The following is a 19,823-nucleotide window of genomic DNA, read 5'->3' on the forward strand; positions in this document are numbered from 1 at the left end:
GTATATCTGCGGTTCTGCTACTCAGTAATCTACCGGGCCTTGCCCTTCTCTCGCGTGGGAAGGATCCGCGCCATCATCTCCTCCTTCGTGATCAGATGGTCGATCCGCTCCAGCAGCCCCAGAAGGCTCTTCATGTCGCTGCTCCATTCGTTCAGCACGTCGTCGGCATCGCGCGGCTTGGCGAAGTTGACCAGTCGGGCTGGACGGTCGATCTTGGCGTAGATTGTCTTCGAGCAGACCAGCTCGCTGATGTACTTCTCCGTTTCCTCCTCCGTCAGGTCCAACAGTTCGGTCAACCGGCCCATCTGGATACGTGTGTAGTACTTGGCCACCACCCGCACGTTATGCTCGATCACGCGCTTGCGGAGGTCCTGCCACCTCCGGTGCGCCTGGTCCTCGACCGATTGGCTGGGCTGAGGGCTGAAGACATCCGTGTTGCAGAGGTGAGGGCCGAATTGTTCGCCCACCATCGGCCAGCGCATCAGCTCGTGGATGGTGAAGAGCTTCACTAGCCGGCCTTCAACTGGGACGAGAGAGAGCCGCGAGTCTTGCTGAATGCGGTGCAGCAGATCCGACTGCTCGTTATCGTAGGGAGACAAGACGATATAGTAGACAATTCTAGCGAGAACCTAGACGATGTCAGCTTGAAGGTACTAATTAACCACCCAAGGTAAACTTACGGCGCGAAGTTGCTCCGGGTTGTTCTCCACCGACTCCGTATCCAGCACTTCCCGGTAGTGTTTGCAAACATCCAGGTATTTGTAGTCGTGGTTGGCGAGGATAATCTGTTGTTCGTAGTAGCGAAGCTTCAAGTCGGTCACGTCATCGTCCACCTCCATTGGTGCCTCATCCGGGCTACGAGTCTTCTCCTTCTCTTCGGCTTCCTTCTTCAGCTTCTCAATTTCCTCCGGGCTCTTCTTCGGCTTGCGGTTGAAGTATCTCTTGTTGATCTTGCGGCTGAGGATGGTGGCCTGTGTCCAGTCGCCCCGTTCTATGCAGAGAGCAACCTGCTCCAGGATGAACTCTGTCTTCTCCCGTCTGGTCATGGAACCGAATGTTTCGACTTGCAACTCGCAAAGAATATCGGCGGCGGCATTAAGGTCGCCTTGGGTCTTTTTGATATTGGAAAGGATGCGGGTAACACGGGCTCTCTCGACTTCGACGAAGATCTATATAGACGCGCATCAGCATGATGCGGAGCTGACTAGGTGGTTATTGCACTGACCTTGCCCTCAGTCACAGTCCGCAGCGTGTGAATGACAGACAGCTTGACCTCCAAGTTCGGCGTCTCATCCAGGAATCCCATCACCGTCTGGACCATCTTCGTTACGGCCTGCTTGAGCTGGCCATGCTTCTTGGATAGCAGGAGGACCTGGTCGTTCAGCAAGTTCCAGTCTGCCGAGTTTTTGCTGATTGTGACGATGGTGATAAGGACGCGCGATGTCGTGGCAAGATCCGAAGCCTGTAGGATGGGTAAGAATTGCGTTGTCGCCAGACAGACGAAGGAAGGACCATACTTGTCTTGCTTGCTTCTCCAATACAAGGAGCTTGTCAATGGCACCCTGAACATCGGTCTGTTGACGGTCAGTAAGTTACGTTTGCAGAAATAAAGGAAGAGCTCCGACCTTAGCAAGCTGCTCAGCCTCGGGGATCAGCTTGTCAGCATCCTTGGAGAAGTCCTTCTCCGGCTTCAACAGGGTTTCGGACATGGTGACGGAGGAGCGTCACAGCAGGGTATAATTCAAATTTGGCGGGTATCAACCTGTAGAAGATATAGAAGGATGCAAGATATGGGAGGGATTATTGGGAGAAGATGGAAGCCTGGGGAATGATGAAAGATGAATGGAAGCATGGACTGGATCGGAGCTCTGACGTGCAGCTCGAGCTGGCGGCAGCTTTATCACGTGATATACACCACTGCAGCAACTTGGACCAGATCAACATCTTTCAAGAATGCTAATATACAGTAGACGTGTTTCTTCATCTCTCAATGAAACTAACCTCGCAGCCGGTATGGTTCTATTCCTATTGAAACCAATCCACAAATACTACATCTGGTTGTCTACAACGATGAGTGTGACACTCCCGGCCACTACCACACACTATCGGGCCAATGTTTTGGTTACTACTAACTTAGGAGAAGCACACGAGACCACCACGAACCATCCAGCACTTTGATCCAGGTATAGAACTGACCTGGTTTCCATCAGTGCAAGCTCCCCGGCTCTGGCAAGAGTATCAGGCACCAAATCTTCGCAATGAATTATATCATTATCCATACTCGCTCCTAAAGACATGGGCACGAGTCACGCCCGTTGTGGAAATGATTCTTTAGCTAATCTCGACTACTACTCTGCTCTGCCATATATCATGACCAAAGTACAAGGCATCGAACAGTCCTTTGCTATGGGTGCCACTGATATCAGGCACCATACTGAATCGCCCAATCCGGGGTCGGCTTATCTAAGCCACTGCATGCGATCACGCAATATCACCTTAACCCCATCAGGAAATGCATCTATAAATTTCCCAGAGGCAAAATGACTGCAATCCCGCTGGTTTCCTGTGGTGACTCAGTTTATTAATCGCTGTGATACGCTTATCGACCTGGCAGACGTGCTGACTGGAGAGCGTGGTTCTTATCTGCAATCGTTGCTCATCAGCTGGCTTTTCCGCGGAGTTGAAGAGTCTGGAAACTTAATCGACTGGCTACTTCGCTTTGTGGGATGCAAGCATAAATCGACTTGGGTCGTCCAATTCAGGGTCTTGTTTGCTCTTAGTACTAGCACCTTTTTTTCGACAAAACGAAGTTCAAGCAAATATTGAAGGTTAGACCGCAAGACCCCGCGGTGGCAATTCAAACATGAAGGACGCCTCAGATAGTGGTGTTCCGGCACCTCTACTGACAGCCGTGAACGTCGAGTCTCACGTCCATCTGATCATCGGGGCCAACCCTCTTGCAGCAGCCCGTTGTGCAAAAAGCACTGAAGCTGGCGCAAAGCCGATTCTCATCTCCCCGGACACAGAGGGCCTGCAGTACACGTTGGTCGAACGGATTGAGAACGGCTCTGTGAAGTGGATCCGCAGAGAGTTCCAAGATGAGGATCTTACGAGCCTAGGAAGAGAGGAAGTCGACCACGTTGTAGACACGGTCTTCGTCACGCTAGGCGGAAACAACTCACTGAGTGCACACATCTCCAAGCTCTGCCGTCGTCTGAGAATCCCAGTCAATGTGTCAGATGCTCCGGAACTCTGCACCTTCAGCTTGCTGTCTACGTATTCGGACGGCCCTCTTCATATCGGCATCACGACATCAGGACGCGGCTGTAAGCTGGCATCGCGACTTCGGAGAGAAATATCCTCGGGTCTTCCATCAAATCTCGGAAGTGCCATTGACAGGCTTGGTGCAGTGAGAAAGCGCCTTTGGGCCGAGGATTATGCTGCTGGACTATGTGATGCACCGCTAGAGGGTGACGAGGATGATGCAACTGGCCAACGGCATACATTCAACACGTTGGTAACAGAAGACGACATCTCTGCAGCCAAAACCCGCCGCATGCGCTGGCTGTCCCAAATCTGTGAATATTGGCCCCTTCGCAAACTGGCTGCTATCACGGATGAAGACATCAACGCCATCCTCGAGGCTTACTCGTCTAGCAAGGATGGACTCAAAGATATCAACAGCCCAGAACCTTTGTCAAAGAAGGGCAAGATTGTTCTTGCCGGTTCTGGCCCAGGACACCCCGATCTACTCACACGCGCAACATACAACGCCATCCAGGCTGCCGACATCATCCTGGCCGATAAACTCGTCCCAGCACCTGTTCTAGAACTCATCCCCCGCAGGACAGAGGTCCACATCGCGCGAAAGTTCCCAGGCAACGCAGACCAGGCCCAGGAGGAATTCTTGAAGATGGGCCTAGACTCCCTGCATCGAGGAAGATACGTCCTCCGACTGAAGCAGGGCGACCCCTATCTCTACGGCCGCGGAGGCGAAGAATTTGAATTTTTCCGAGGCGAAGGCTACAAACCCGTAGTCCTCCCCGGTATCACCAGTGCACTGAGCGCGCCCCTCTTCGCAGACATTCCAGCTACGCACCGAGGCGTGTCCGACCAAGTCCTGGTTTGCACAGGCACAGGCCGCAAAGGCGCAGCCCCAGAGCCTCCTACTTACGTTCCTACACAAACCGTTGTCTTCCTAATGGCCCTGCACCGTCTGTCCGCGCTCATAGAATCCTTGACTACGCAGCCAGCAGAGGGTACCCGTCCACGGACCCCATGGCCCAAAGACACTCCTTGCGCAATCATTGAGAGAGCCTCCTGCACAGACCAACGCGTCATCCGGTCTACTCTGGAGCACGTAAGTGCTGCCTTTGAAGCCGAGGGCTCGAGACCTCCTGGCCTGTTGGTTGTCGGCGCGAGTTGCCATGTTCTACATCCCGCTCAGGGACAGAAATGGGCCGTGGAAGAAGGATTCCGTGGATTGGATGAGTTGCTTACGGAGGTTACGGCTTGCCAGAATGAATGAGTGAGAGAAATAGGGAGACTTTATGATTGTTACGTTACGGATGATGTTCGCTTCGGATCTGGATCTGGATCTGGATTTTTGTTACATAGATACCCATACACCAAATAGACGAAAGAAAACATTTTCGGTCACTTGATCTACTTATTGTATGTGCTATAGTCGTTTTGTTATTGACCGTTACTCTTGTTTTTAAGCGAAAGTTTCAAGACTTGATCTTGATGTAGGACCGACACGTGCCAAGTGCAGGAACGGTTGACTGTAGCTAACGAGCCAGGTAGCGGTTCCCACATAGCTTCCTGCTCAACTAATCACCTTGATAACACGACGAGAAAGTACCTGGGCGATCTTCTCCCGTCGAGCGTTCATCTGTGCCAACTTGGCCCGTTGGATCTTCCCGCTCGCGGTCCGAGGAATCTCGGTGACAAACACCACACCTCCATCTAAAGCCTTGTAGCCTGCTAATTGGGATTTCGCGAATTGGTAAACTTCATCTGCAGTCAGGTCGGTGTTGAAGGCCGATGATTTTACCACGAAGGCTCGGGGGAGTTCGGTGCTCTTGTCGCTGGATTGGACTCCGAGGACAGCGGCATCGGATATTCCTGGGTGCTTGGAAAGGATGGCTTCTATCTCAGCGGGAGCTACTTGATTCCTGGGGAATATCGCAGGAAGGGCTCTGTTGAATGAAGGGTTGGGGGTTTACTTGCCCTTGTACTTTGATGAGTTCTTTGGCCCTGCCGAACAGGTAGTAGTATTCGTTTTGTCGGTAGGCCACGTCCCCTGTGCGAAACCATCCTTCTGCGTCGATCCCGTCATCTCGTCCCTTGTAATTTGAGAATAGCCCTGTACCTCGTACGTATAGCTCGCCGGGGCAGTTGTCGCTGGTTATCATTATGCCTTCGTCGTCGAAGAGTCTCGCCTCGTTTATCCCGACGAGCTTTCCGATACTTGCTTTATCGACGCGTTCTCCATACCTGCATATAAGTACTGGGCCAGTCTCTGTCATGCCCCAGCTTTGCGCGGCAGTAGCCTGGGCGTGTAGTAATGCCTGGAATTTCTGCAACGATCCCGTGTCGATAGGTGCACCTGAGACGCCTACCATGCGCAGAGATGAAAGGAGCTCCGCCACAGGCCGAGAGGACTGAAGCGAGAGATGGACCACTGCTGGCACAATAAACACGTCTGTAATTTTGTTACTGTGAACAGCAGTGAGAAAGTGATTAATTTCAAACTTTTGCAAGAAGTACGCCGGCTCTCCTTGACGAATCGGGAATGTGTGCCAGAGTGCCCCGAAGCGATGGTATACTGGGACAACAACTAGTCTCTTGACATCGTATGGAAGCTCATAATACATATTCAATTTCTCGGAGACAACGGCATAGTGCGAGACGATGGCGGCTTTTGGAAGCCCACTGGTGCCGCTGGTGCAATACATACCTGCCGGTGTGGTTTTAGCCAGAGCTTCGTCATCGAATTTGATCCAATCCTCTTCGCCGCAGGAGAGAAGATCATATAATGTGATGGTTTCAGCATTTTCGCGACGATCACTGGGGCTTGGCTCTAGAAAGCTAGTGATGGCCATTTCTTCATATAGGCAGATTTGCTCCGGACCGAGGCCTTTGCTGGCTGCAACGCTCTGGACAGCATGAAGCGTCTGGCTTGCCGTAATAATAAGCCTTGGTCTCCCCAGCTCAAGAACATTGGCTAGCTCATGAGGTGGGCTGTCGGGACTGGCACCCATGTAAACGCCCCCGGCTCCTATTATGCCGAAAAAGAGGGCTGGGTGAACATACTAAGGACATTTAATCATTTCCAGTCATTGTTGAACTAGACGTTGCCTGTGGGTTCTACCTACGTTATTGCCCAGATGAACCAGCACACACTCTCCTTGCTTGATATGCCGCCTGAGACCTGCGATCAGAGCCCGCACTAATTGACGGAGTTGAATAGCATTTAGACTGCGCAATGGGTTTCTCGCATCAATGTAGAGTGGCTGGCTCTCGTCATACTCAACCGAGCGATCGAAGGCAAAGGACAACACGTCCTTGTACACAGCTGGAATGTTCATCATACTGAAAACACAGCTAGGCTCAAGAGTAACAGAATGGCAATTATTAGGTATGTCCGAGGTAAGATTCTTTGGTGTCGTTTCGGGAGGGTGCCTGAACCACGAGCAGACATGAACCCCGTCCTCAGCTTATTCGGCCCAAATCGCATCAGTCCGGATACGTAACCTGCAGGAGGAAGCCAGTTCCATTGGCAAATTGGAGCATGCAGCATGCAGCAGTAGCGCGTCCGTACTACCTCGCCAGGAAGGGTGCTGTAGGCATGATTAAATCACGAGGCTAGGCGGCCTGAACGCCTGTCAAAATGCAGCTACGCAGCTGGGGGTATGGATTTTCCAGATCCTGTAATTGGGTACAGCAAAAACGGAAGAGCGTTAAGTTTCCTCCATATCATTAGTTGCATGGCAAGCGCCTGAGTCGAATTGACTTGTTCGTTGTGACGGTGATCTAATCTGAACCCGATGCAGATAAGTCGCGCAGCTAGCTTATCTAGCGGCGGGGGCCTCGAATTCTACCGAGTTCCATAAACGAGGCTCCTGCCAGTGCGCATGGAGACATGCTATGTTTTCCAAAACACCCTGAGATCTCTTTCGGGTGACGATAGGAAATAACCTTAAATCATTGACAATTGGAGTTCTCTTCGCTTTATGGGCGTACACGCCTAATGTGAAGGGAATATCCGTGCTCTTAACCGGTCTGAGACATGCATATGTCGGGGTAATTTAGGCGACTCCGATGACGGCGATGAACCAACCGAAGGCCAGAATGAGGTACCAAGCCTAGACTGGTCTTACCTCCGACTGGGCGCAATTATGCAGCTGCAACACGAGCATCAGTCCCTCCAATGGGAGTTCCCAAGCCAAACCCAGTGAATGCCTTTGTATCGAGCCGGCCGAGAGGAAGTGCTGATTACGGCGCCCTGCCTTGTTCGCTTCACCCCAAATAATGGCTGGACATATGGCACCCTGCAGGTGACCCACTGGTGCAACGTTCGTTCTCCAAGGTCTATCGACTAAGAGATGAGGATGATGGTATTCAAGGAGGCGGCTTGCATGCCGAGTGACAGGTTCAGAACCTGCATCCCCAAACCCCACCTGCATTGTCTCAACAAGGACGTCCCTTAGTTAGGAGGCGTCTGCCTTGTCTGCATGAGAAAGGGTACCAAGAACTGCACCATTCTGACATTAGCGCTGTTGGTTCTCGTAAAGTACACTTGCTCAGAAGCAAGGCCACCAAAGCCACCAAGTTAGACCAATACTAATTGAATACAAGCACGCCACGAGAAATCAGATAAAGCGGGAGGTAGTTGAAGTGCATAAGAAGGAAAGGAGACCTGCAGTCCGTCTCGGTCATCTGACCTGGTGGCCTTTTCTTAATCACTCTATTCTGATTTCTCTCCCTCTCCCTCTTTTTCCTTATTCTTCATGTCAGTCCCTGAACCCATCGCAATTATTGGGACAGGATGCAGATTCCCTGGCTCTGCATCCTCCCCGACTAGGCTCTGGGACCTTCTGCTCCATCCGCGCAATGTAGCTTCTAAGGCACCCAGTGATCGCTTCAACCATGATGCCTTCTACCATCCTGATGAACATCATGGAACAGGAAACTCCCCTGAATCCTATTTCCTTACTGAGGACCCCCGCGCATTCGACGCGTCATTTTTCAATATCTCCCGTACTGAAGCAGAGTCGATGGACCCTCAGCAACGTCTGCTATTGGAGGTCGTCCACGAGTCGTTGGAAACAGCAGGCTTACCACTGGAAAGCCTGCGAGGATCTGATACGGGAGTATTTTGTGGCCTCATGAGTACGGATTATGCCAATCTGATCAGCCGGGACTGGGATGAAGTTCCCATGTATACCCCATCTGGAACGGCAGCGTCTATGCTTGCCAACCGTATTTCCTTCTTTTTTGACTGGCACGGTCCATCCATGACAATAGACACCGCATGCTCTTCAAGCTTGGTGGCCCTTCACCAAGGTGTAAGTGCTCTGCGAAACCAGGACTGTCACATGGCTCTGGTGGCTGCTAGCAACCTGATCTTCAGCCCCCGCGAGTATATTGCCGCTTCCAAGATGCACTTACTCTCGCCTACCGGACGGTGTCGTATGTGGGACGAGGGTGCGGATGGTTATGCACGGGGTGAGGGTATTGCTTCCCTGGTCTTGAAACGCCTCAGCGATGCTATTGCGGATGGGGATCCTATTGAATGTATCGTCCGCGCTACAGGAGTCAACGCTGATGGACGCAGTATGGGGATTACCATGCCGTCTAGCATTGCCCAATCAAAGTTAATCCGCTCCACGTATGCCAGCGTGGGGTTAAATCCGGCAGATCATCTCGAAGACCGGTGCCAGTTTTTCGAGGCCCATGGCACCGGTACGCAGGCTGGAGATCCCCAAGAGGCCACTGCTATCTATAATGCCTTTTTTGGGGACTCACAATTGCCTGAAAAGTCTACCCAAGAGCCCTTGTACGTGGGGTCAATAAAGACCCTCATTGGCCATACAGAAGGCGTAGCAGGGCTAGCGGGAGTTATAAAGGCCTCTCTATGCGTCCAGAAAGGCATTATACCTCCGAACATGCTATTAGAGCGCATAAACCCAGTTATTGCACCTCTGACTTCTCAACTCCGCATACCAACTGAGCCATTGTTATGGCCCAGCCTTGCCCCAGGTGTCCCTCGCCGGGTTTCGGTCAACTCGTTTGGCTTCGGTGGAAGTAATGCACATGCAATAATTGAGAGCTATATCCCTCCAACTAAGCTGACGCTAGGGCATAGCTTGTGCCCTCAAATACTTCCATTCGTCTTCTCTGCATGCACAGAGAAAACCCTGGTAGATGTTCTAGAATGCTATGACCGATTTCTCCAAGAGCATCCAGACATCGATTTGGTGACCCTGGCCGAGTCGCTACTAAAGCGACGCTCAGCATTCAACCACCGTGTTGTTATTACAGCAGCCTCAATCGAGGCACTCCGAACCGAAATCCAGATAGAGCTGGAGAAGCAGGGGTCGGCAAGAGCAGCTTCTCCAGGTATTATGTCACGGCCCAGCAATGCTCCAAAACGAATACTGGGTATATTTACCGGACAAGGCGCACAGTATCCGCAGATGTTTTGGGACCTGATTGCGGCCAGTCCACAGGCCATGGTCTGGATGGCAGAGCTCCAAGAGTCATTAGATAGTCTTCCACCGGAGTACCGTCCAGACTTTTCGATGGTTCAGGAGCTCTCAGCTCCCGAGTCATCCTCAAGGATCCGCGAAGCATTTGTGTCACAGCCACTCCGCACAGCTGTGCAAATAATACAGGTGAACTTTTTACGGGCTCTGGGTGTGAGTTTTTCCACTGTCGTGGGACACTCCTCAGGCGAAATTGCGGCTGCTTATGCTGCTGGCGCAATCAGCGCAGCAGACGCCATCAGAATTGCATATCTGCGAGGCCTGGTAGCTAAGCAGGCTGTTTCAAAAGGCAAGCCTGGATCCATGCTAGCTAGTGGGATCCCCTGGGAAGAAGCACATGCACTTTGCTCTGAAGGTGGCTTCAGCGAGACAGTTAAGATTGCTGCGGTTAACTCTCCGGTAAGTGTCACGTTTTCTGGGGATACACACGCAATACAGGAGCTTGAATGGATGTTACAAAGCCTAGACCTCACGGTGCATCGCCTTCATGTGGACATAGCCTATCATTCCCACCATATGATACCGTGTGCTGCACCATATCTGCATGCTCTCGAGGCCTGTGGGATTCGGGCAAATCCTACGACAACTAAGTGGTTTTCTAGCGTATATAAGGAAACAAAGGTGGACACAGAAGATATAAATCCACAATACTGGTGCCAAAATATGCTTCGTCCCGTGCTTTTCTCTCAAGCAGTGACCGCAGCTTTCGCAGACAATCCTAAATTTGATTTAGTGATTGAGGTTGGCCCGCATCCCACGCTCAAAGCACCATTCTTGCAGACCATTTCTGAGATGAAGGATGTAGGTCCAGAGGCTACCTATCTTGGTCTGGCTGAACGTGGTGGCAACAGTACGGAGGTATTTGCTCGCGCTATTGGCTCACTCTGGGCACAGATGGGAGCAAGAATCGACATCCAACGTTATCTGTCATTGTTCGATCATTCATATGGAAGCCGTTTCGTTAAACACCTACCCACATATCCTTTTGACAAGTCCCGAGCTTATTGGACGCTGTCTCGCCATACTAAAGCGCGTCTATATCACTCTGATCTCCCACACCCTCTTTTGGGGACTCTCAGCCCTGAAACAGGCGAGGACGAATGGCGCTGGCGCAACTACCTAAGCCGGACAGAACTCGATTGGCTCAATAACCATCAGGTTCAGTCTCAGGCCGTCTTCCCTGCGGCCGGGTACATATCAATGGCATTGGAAGCAGCTGCAAAATTTGCACGCGGCCAACCTCTGCGGTTGGTGGAGTTCGATAATGTGCGCATCCACTGTGCTGTCCCTATTCCTGACGACCCGCGGGGAGTAGAGATCATCTCGAAAGTCGTCATTGTGAAATCCGAAAACAATGTCATTGTCGCGGCCTTTCAATGTTACGCTAGCGTTGCCGAGAAACTGAAGACGTGCGCCTCCGGGAAACTAACTCTGTCATTGGGGGAACAAGATGTTATGTTGTTGCCTCCTAGATCGTCTATATCAGCGCTATCTCAGTCGGTGGAAATCTCTGCATTCTACGCATCTCTAGAAAGGCTTGGGCTTGGTTACAGCGGTCCCTTCCAGGGGCTGAAGGCTCTCACTAGACAAGCGGATGGGTCGACGGGCATAATTTCAGGGACCGACCTGAGCTCATCTTTGCTTCTGCATCCAGCGATCATAGACTCCAGCTTGCAGGTCTTGTTAGCAGCGAAGAACATCGAAGAAGTCCATACACTACATGTTCCTGTGTCCATTGAGCACATCGCAATTAACCCGCAGTTGTGCAAGCACAGCTCAAGGGAGGCCATGACTGAGCTTGCTGTCGAAGCTTTTCTCGACGATGGTAGTTCAGATGGCATGACAGGAGATATTAACGCATTCGACCTTGACGGCCACGGTGTCTACCAGATCGAGGGCTTTTATGTCGCTCCACTTTCATCTCCTGAGGATCGTGCTATTTTTTCTAAGATTGTCTGGGGCCCGCTGCTGCCACAAACTGTTCTCCCAAGTGTATGTCGGGATTCTCAAAACAAAGAAGAGCTTCAGTGGGCGGAACGCTGCGCTCTTCTGTACATAAGAGATGCACGGGAGCAGCTATTTGCCGAAAAATGTACAAGTCTTGACCAACATCGATCTAGCGTTGTGGAATGGATGGATCATATTCTATCCACAACACGCGAAGGCACTCACCCGGTATGTCATCCAGATTGGCTAGACGGCACTCTGGAGGATGCTCTTGACATTGCTATGAGCATGGTACTCATAGATAGCACTTACTGGACTTCGCTTCGAATAGCCGGTGAATATTTATCGGATTTCCTCAGAGGGGGAAGCGAGATAACTGAGCTTCCGTACCAGGAAGGTCATATGAATTGGGTATATAAGGATCCCTTTGAAAACAACTTCAGCCGTTCAGAGCTTGCAGTGCTCGTTGACCAGATTGCTTTTCGCTACCCTCACATGAATATCCTCGAGCTTAATGCAGGAAGGGGTTCGGCCACGGAATCAATTATGAAGGTAATCAAGCGTTCATATCAATCTTACACTTTCACTGATACGACTACCACATCCTTTGCGGCGGCACAAGAAAGCCTTGCTCAACATGGAGACAGAATAGTCTACCAAGTGCTTGATATCATGTCACATCCCTTCGAGCAAGGCTTCAAGGAGCACTCATATGACCTTATTGTCGCAGCTGATATGATGTGGTGCGCTGAAAGCTTAATGCAAGCTCTGGCAAACGTTCGACGCCTGCTCAAACCTGGTGGGTATTTGGTCGTTCGCACCAACACTAATACAAGTGTAACCCGCTTTGGGTTGGTAGTCAGCTCATTCAAGAAGTGGTGGTCTGATGAGAATGGCGACCCTCATAGTCCGGTGATTAGCCTACAGAAATGGGATCTGCTGCTTAGGATGACTGGTTTTGGTGGACTCGAAGCGCTATCATCAGCTGGTCAGTTTGGCTACGCGTCTACCTTTGTCACACAGGCGATCGACGATCGTATTCGGCTACTCCGCGAGCCTGGGGATTTCCCGGAGACACTGTCAGATAACCTACTCCTCATCGGCGGAGCGACGGGAGCAACATCTAAAATAATATCGGCCCTAGAAGCATTGCTCAGGCCGTGGTTCCGTCAACTAGTTTCTATACAGAGCCTCGATGTACTGGACCTGGATGACACATATGGCTGGTGCGTCTTGAACCTCACTGATATAGACTCGCCTTGCTACGAGAATATCACAGCCCAATGTCTCAGCAGCCTCAAGGTGGTTATGAATAGCGCCAGTAGGCTTCTTTGGGTGACGAGTGGCCCGGAGAGTGTACAGCCCTATTTCAGCATGAGTAAGGCCACAGTTCACTGCCTCGCCTATGAGAATCCCCAGTCCATATTTCAGTATCTAAATATACCGGATAGTCAAGAGACCACTGCGCCTACTCTGGCCAAGATTTTCATGCAGTTGGTCCATACGCCTAAGGACAATAACGATGGCCTGGACGTCTGCCTGCATAGCACAGAATTCGAGTTACGGCTTGTGAATGGTGTGCTGAAAATCCCACGAATCCAGCTTGATGATTCCAGGAATAAGCGGTATTTTGCAAACCATCGCAGAGTCAACGGCCTGATTAATCTGCAAAATTCCAGGGTAGATATTGTTGCCCCATCAGCCAGACGCAGTGAGTTCATTCTATGCAAAAGCCTTCGATCCAGGCAAGAAAAATATTGCAGTGGTGCAACCCATCGTCGGCTTATCGTGCGTTATTCAACAATAACCGCCTATAAGGTGGAAGGTGCTGGCTTTCTGCATTTGGTCATCGGTCGAGATGAAAACGACAATACACGTTGGCTGGCACTATCCGATCAACACGAGTCAGCTATTGCGGCACCGCTCAACTGGTGCTGGCGGCTCCCTGACAGCGTTCCTGAGGGTCTAGAAGCTACTTTTTTGATGCGAACAGCTGCTGCCCTGTTGGCCACATCCATTGTTGACAAGGGGCGCCCCAACACATATATCATGCTCTATAAGACTGAAGGTTTATGCAAGGCCGTGTGTGATGCTGTCTCGGCCTTTGCTCTTGCACGAACTATTCGGGTATTGTTTGGGACCAGTGTTCAAGCCACAGTGCCGCAAAATGATGTGTTGTATATTCATGAGAGGAGCTCTTCTCGCACTTTATCTCGCCTTTTACCAAAAGAGATTTCCGTCCTTGTCGGCTGTACGCCAAGCGCAAGCAGTGCTTACGATCGAATTTTATCTCTCCTGCCCGAGGATGTTGTGCAAGTTGATGTCTCTAGTATGGGTAGGACATCGTCAAAGTTATTGCGGCCTGCTAGTCCGATCACAGTTGGGCAAACACTCTTTGCAGCCTGCGGGTTTGCGCTGCAAACTGCTACCTTGCAGCAGGAAATTCATCTTATTCCTGTCCAAAATTTGCTGGGTACTTCACCGGGAACAAATCAGCTGGAGATTGTGGACTGGACTCAGCCAGGCCAAGTCCCTATTCAAATCCAGACAGCAAGCTCTATGGTCTCATTATCCGCACGTAAAGCATACTTGCTCGTCGGGATGACTGGTGACCTTGGGAGATCTGTCTGCCAATGGATGATAAGGAGAGGAGCACGAACTGTGGTCCTTGGCAGTCGAAACCCCAATGTTGACGCGCAGTGGATTGAGGAGATGGCAAGGCTGGGTGCTCGAGTTGTTCCAATGAAAATGTGAGTGCCTACGCTGTCAGTAAGTTGAGACCATTTACTGATACTTCTTGAATAGTGATGTAACCAACCGAGAATCCGTGTCTCGTGCCTATGCTTCCATACGTGGATCACTGCCTCCAATTGGAGGAGTTGCCAACGGAGCAATGGTGCTCAAGGACTGCCTATTTGCTCAAGCTTCGCTAGAGGATATGCAGAGCGTCATGGCCCCAAAGGTTCAAGGGAGTGTTATTCTGAGCGAGGTGTTCGGTGGCCTGGATCTCGAATTCTTTATTCTCTTTGGATCAGCCGCTGGACCGCTGGGCAATATTGGTCAGACAGCCTATTCAGCGGCTACTGAATTCATGTCGGCGCTTATCAAACAGCGGAACGAGCAAGGTCTAGTGGGCAGTATTATCCATCCGGGACTAATCAAAGGGATAGGATATTTCGCAAGAGCAGATAGTGCAGTTCAGAACATGATTGAGCGGAACACTGGTGCCTCAAACTTCACTGAAGAGGATCTGCATGAGCTCTTCGCAGAGGGTATACTTGCAGGCCATCCAGGTTCCAGCAGTGACCCTGAGGTGATTGCTGGATACCAGGTCATAAATGCTGCAGAGAATCCTAGCGCGTTGTGGTTGCGAAATCCCAAGGCGTGGAATCTCATTAGCCATGCGGCTAACCCGACCATATCTGCATCCGGCACTAACGACAAGATTCCGATAAGAACGCAACTCGAGCTGGCAAAGAGCATTGTTGAAGCCACAGGCATTATCACCGATGGCTTTATCAAGGAAGTGCGCTCTAGACTGCAACTGTCCGCTGAGGAATCGCTCACTGGAGCATCTGGATTGACTGACTTGGGGGTAGACTCTCTCGTGGCTATCGAGCTACGGCATTGGTTTGTTAGAGAGTTGTCTGTTGACCTCCCTGTGCTGCAGATCATCGGAGGATCATCCATCCAAGAGCTGGCTAGTACCGCTGCATCGAAGCTTTCAATGAATTTCACGCCGGACATTGGGACGGAAGGGGTGCCAACGAGCGGTACTGATGCTTGACTCGTTTGTGATACTCGCTGTGCAGTCTGCGACATATAGTCACTTCACCTGTATCCCCCAGTATTTCAATTGATATGTCATCTTCATCTATATGTAGTAGTCGCTTCAGCCATGGAGCAAGTTCAACAATGAAAAGCAACTATACAAACATTCCACTTTGTATAAAAGCTGATGTCATCCAAGGGTCTCGATGCGCTAGACCTAAGCAGGAAATATTCCGTCCCTCATAACGGCGCTAAACTACATCCAGCAAGCTCGTTATCTGGCGCATCGCATCGCCTCTCATCTTCTTCCTGTACCAACATCCATCTCGCTTCTCACTCAACTAGCCAGACATTATCATGTCATCCGAACCCAAGACCTACGTATCCGGGGGACGCGTTCTCGCAAGGTAATTTCCAGTCCATGATACCCCTTCACCCCCTGCAAACAACATAACTAACAGTCGCACCCTCCTTCCAGTCCCCCCATCACGGTCCGAATCATCCGCTTCGTCGAGAACATCTACCTCTTCCTTGGACTGTACTTTGTCAGCCTATTCTCGGTATGTTCTACATCTGCATTCATACTTCTAGCAGGGGCTTTATCCATCTGAATCATATACTAACGGGTATATGTTTGGTCTAGCTGGATCCCTACACCGCGGCACAGAACTCCCGATTCAACGTTACTCGGTCAGGAAAGACCCCCGATACCCGTGCTCGCTGGGGCAGTGGAGGCGGAGGTGGAGGCGGATCATGGGGTCCAGGAGGTGGTGGTGGGCCGGGAGGACCTGGTAGGAGAATCGGTCGGGTAGATGATATCCGTGGCCCGGAATGTAAGAGCTGTGGTTAATGCTGGGAATGTGATACTGAAGAGGGACTTGGAAAACAATATATGGTGGACTGAATGGATGGGAGTTTGATAGGGCGCTTTATTGATTGTATTAGGGACTGAACAACGGAATGGACTTGTGAATGGTTTTCTTATGATAGATGAGATGTGTAGGGAGTAGATCTGGCTTATGGAAGGGTCAACTGCGATAATATGCGTAATCGTAAGTTGTGATGGTTTCAGAGAGAGGTATTTCCCCAATCAAGCGGTGATCAGCGACGCCTTTGATTCTCATCGGTGGTTCATCTTTCATGCAGATTGGGGAAAGGCAATGCCCCGCAAAAGAGGGGCGGGGGCCGGGAAATCATCTGAGCTTCAGTGCCTTCCAGACCCAACATTTTCTCTAGATCTATCTCCATCAGCACAAGGAGTCCGTTGCATATCGGCTCCTGTGATTGTCCATACAGTACCAAAGCTATCCACAAGGGCACAAGCGTCATATCCTCCATCACACCATGGCTACACCACAAACTGACGCCGAATGGGCGACGCTGATCTCCAGCATCCAACAGTCCCTCCCAACGAACTTCCCTTCATATGACGTTTCGTCTGAAATCAATCGCACCATAGACCATACTCAGCTAGCGTTGACAGCGACAGAGCAACAGATCGATGATCTGTGTCAAGAAGCCATCCAGCACCGATTCGCGACGGTCTGCGTCCGACTGAACCATGTGTCTCGAGCAGTCCAGAACCTGCAAGAACACCCGGCTGTCGGCGTAGCCTGTGTTGTTGGGTTTCACGAGGGAACTTATAAGACAGACGAGAAGACAGCTGAGGTGAAAGAGGCAGTGAGTCTAGGAGCGTCTGAGCTCGACATGGTCCTTAATTACCCTCTTCTACAAGCGGGGAAGTACATGGATGTCTACACGGACGTGCTAGAAGTGCGCAAAGCAGCCCCGGCACCAGTTGGATTGAAGGTTATCTTGGAAACCTCCCAGTTGAGCCGCGAGCAGATCATAGCGGGTTCGGTGCTGGCGTGTGTAGCTGGAGCAGATTATATCAAGACTAGTACTGGATTCAACGGACCCGGGGCGAGCCTGGAGAACGTAACTCTTATGCGAGCGACGGCAAATCTGGTTGGCAAGGGCACCAAGGTCAAGGCCAGTGGTGGCGTACGTTCGGCAGAGGATTGTCGCAAGATGTTGCAAGCAGGAGCGGCGCGTATTGGGAGCAGTTCCGGAGTGAAGATCATGCAGGAGGAGAAGACGGGAGTTGCAAGTAGTGTCAGTAGTAGTGGTTATTAGACGGAAAATGTATCCGAAATTCTGGTCAGGTTTCTGGGAATGTCTTTCATTAAGGAGCGCCTATACTTGCTAAAGTACTGAATGCCTCGTCAGGAAGTTGACTTAAACGTTGGTGGAGACGGTGGAGCTCAACGTCATCGTCAGGAAGTGTGATCGGTCAACCAAAAGCCTTCGAACTAATCCACTGTTTGCTTGTTTGGGCCATCCCCTGCTCCACGAAAGGATCTTGTGTCTTGTCAAATGAAGAAGCGTTCGTCCCTGAAAGTTTCTTCTTCGTCCTCCACTTCCCCTTCTCGCCCATCTGCATCGCCTTCTTCCCGCCGCCCTGAAATGCGCCGTCCCAACTATAAGGTATGTCGATGACAGCTTGTACCTCCTTGTAATAGCAGTCGGCATCTGAAGTGAGAAAAATGTGGTACATAGAGACGCAAGACTACCCACGAAGATAGTCCTCCTTCGCACCACAATGGCACAACCGATCCCCTGTTCACCGAGAAGCCCTCAGCCGTCTTCACCCCCAAGGGTGGCCGATCGCATACACTCAGCGTTGCCATTCCGGGCAGCATCATAGACAAGTAAACCCCCTTTGACAAATGATTCCCAAGGGCTGCTGGTGTATATGGCCGCTAACAGATGCTGCGCAGCGCTCATTCCGTCGAGCAAAAGACCTTCCTAGCCGGTGTAATCGCACGCGCCCTTGCCGTATTCTGCGTCGATGAAGTTGTGGTGTTTGACGATAATGAATATGGCGCCCATTGTGATTATTATGACCATAGAGTCTCCTATGACTCACCCATTGCCAAAACTAGAGACCAAGTTGATGGCGATACATCCTCTCCAAAAGCATATACCGCGAATTCAGACCCCTCGCACTTCCTGACTCACGTCCTGTCGTATCTTGAGACTCCACCATATTTGCGCAAGCATCTCTTCCGCATCCATCCCAATCTTCGCACCGCTGGATTGCTGCCCAGCTTGGACATGCCTCATCACTTGCGTGCCAACGAGTGGTGCGACTTCCGTGAAGGCATTGTCGTTCCTAGTTCAGCGCGGAAAAGTAACCCGGCCAGCAAGATCACTCAGATGAGCAAAGATCATCCTTTCCACCGTCGTAATAGCTCTACTAATAATGGCCCTGCCACAATTGTTGACACGGGTCTCTCACAGAAGATAGTTCTCCCAAACATCCACCTCCCAGAACATGCCCGAGTCACTGTTCGATTTCTCCAGCATGAGTTCCCCTATGCAGAACCCGTACACCCATCCACCCCTCGTGCCGAAGCAGGTTATTACTGGGGCTACTATGTGCGACGATGTCGATCTCTCTCTTCCGTTTTCACGGAATGTCCCTATGACGGTGGCTACGATCTGTCCTTCGGCACGTCCGAGCGTGGTGTGCCTGTCTCCGCAGTGCTAGAGGAGAAGCCACAACAAGCACATGATCGCTACAAGCAAGGCCACTCCTTTTGTCGGGATCAAATATCGCCAGACTTCCAGCATATCCTTGTCGTCTTCGGTGGTGTCGCTGGGATTGAGGCAGCCGTCCGGAACGATCCTCAACTCCGTGACATGGCCATCCGCCCATCCGATGCTGGCAAGCTCTTCGACTACTGGGTAAATTTCCTACCCGGACAGGGAAGCAGAACCATCCGCACTGAAGAAGCCGTTTGGATGGGGCTAACGAGTCTCCAAGGCCTGCTTGATGGCACCCATCGGTTGAGAAAGGCATACCGATGTGATCACGACGGTTAAGTTTTTCACCTCCAGTGACAGGTGCTCAATCCAGGTGAGAGACGAAATCCTTGTCTTTCATCTGTCTGCCTTTTACTTCTCTACCCACCGTTTCTAGTTTGCAACCTCCACGACCACCGCCGCCGCCACTGTCTGGAACGGGCGTGCTGGATTCCCCATTCACAGCCCTAAAGCACAGAACACGACCACGACCATGACATTGGCAAAATACCAAACTCAAAGCCCATATCTGCCAAGCCAACGAACCTTGTCCGCAGTAATCTTATCAACCTCCAAACGAAAACTAAATTCCCAAATTCCTAGCGATTACGAACCAGCCTAAGCTCCCCCGACTCCTAAGGAATGAAGCAAAGCAAATCATATCCTTATTCCCGTATTACATACTTTCTCTGCTTTTCCCACAAAAAAAAATATCTAGTAGGTCTTTAACAATTAATTATTAGA

At 51.0% G+C, this 19,823-nt stretch overlaps 5 protein-coding genes across 5 annotated transcripts; 3 read left to right on the forward strand and 2 right to left on the reverse strand.

Annotated features, from left to right (window-relative positions):
- Positions 1–29: 29 nt before the first annotated feature.
- Positions 30–1,709, reverse strand: An11g09690 (uncharacterized protein; the record flags this gene model as incomplete). The annotated part of the gene is made up of 5 exons (XM_001394890.3): positions 30–629; positions 681–1,169; positions 1,226–1,462; positions 1,518–1,574; positions 1,626–1,709. 5 exons carry the CDS (start codon positions 1,707–1,709, stop codon positions 30–32), a joined length of 1,467 nt encoding a protein of 488 aa, XP_001394927.1.
- Positions 1,710–2,863: 1,154 nt separating this feature from the next.
- On the forward strand, positions 2,864–4,528 carry An11g09700 (uncharacterized protein; the record flags this gene model as incomplete). The annotated part of the gene is made up of 1 exon (XM_001394891.3): positions 2,864–4,528. The coding sequence occupies one exon, from the start codon at positions 2,864–2,866 to the stop codon at positions 4,526–4,528; it is 1,665 nt and encodes a 554-aa protein (XP_001394928.1).
- Positions 4,529–4,828: 300 nt separating this feature from the next.
- Positions 4,829–6,855, reverse strand: An11g09710 (uncharacterized protein; the record flags this gene model as incomplete). The annotated part of the gene is made up of 4 exons (XM_059750521.1): positions 4,829–5,177; positions 5,269–6,317; positions 6,381–6,609; positions 6,830–6,855. The coding sequence occupies 4 exons, from the start codon at positions 6,853–6,855 to the stop codon at positions 4,829–4,831; spliced, it is 1,653 nt and encodes a 550-aa protein (XP_059601679.1).
- A 1,160-nt stretch (positions 6,856–8,015) lies between these two features.
- On the forward strand, positions 8,016–15,507 carry An11g09720 (uncharacterized protein; the record flags this gene model as incomplete). Its single annotated transcript, XM_003188804.2, has 2 exons — positions 8,016–14,470; positions 14,526–15,507. 2 exons carry the CDS (start codon positions 8,016–8,018, stop codon positions 15,505–15,507), a joined length of 7,437 nt encoding a protein of 2,478 aa, XP_003188852.2.
- Positions 15,508–15,848: 341 nt separating this feature from the next.
- Positions 15,849–19,379, forward strand: An11g09730 (uncharacterized protein; the record flags this gene model as incomplete). Its single annotated transcript, XM_001394894.3, has 8 exons — positions 15,849–15,898; positions 15,970–16,051; positions 16,135–16,324; positions 16,518–16,543; positions 16,788–17,606; positions 17,874–17,978; positions 18,051–18,202; positions 18,272–19,379. The coding sequence occupies 8 exons, from the start codon at positions 15,849–15,851 to the stop codon at positions 19,377–19,379; spliced, it is 2,532 nt and encodes an 843-aa protein (XP_001394931.3).
- Between the last annotated feature and the right edge of the window lie 444 nt (positions 19,380–19,823).

This window comes from Aspergillus niger (genome assembly GCF_000002855.4).
Source record: "Aspergillus niger supercontig An11".
Lineage (NCBI taxonomy): Eukaryota > Fungi > Ascomycota > Eurotiomycetes > Eurotiales > Aspergillaceae > Aspergillus > Aspergillus niger.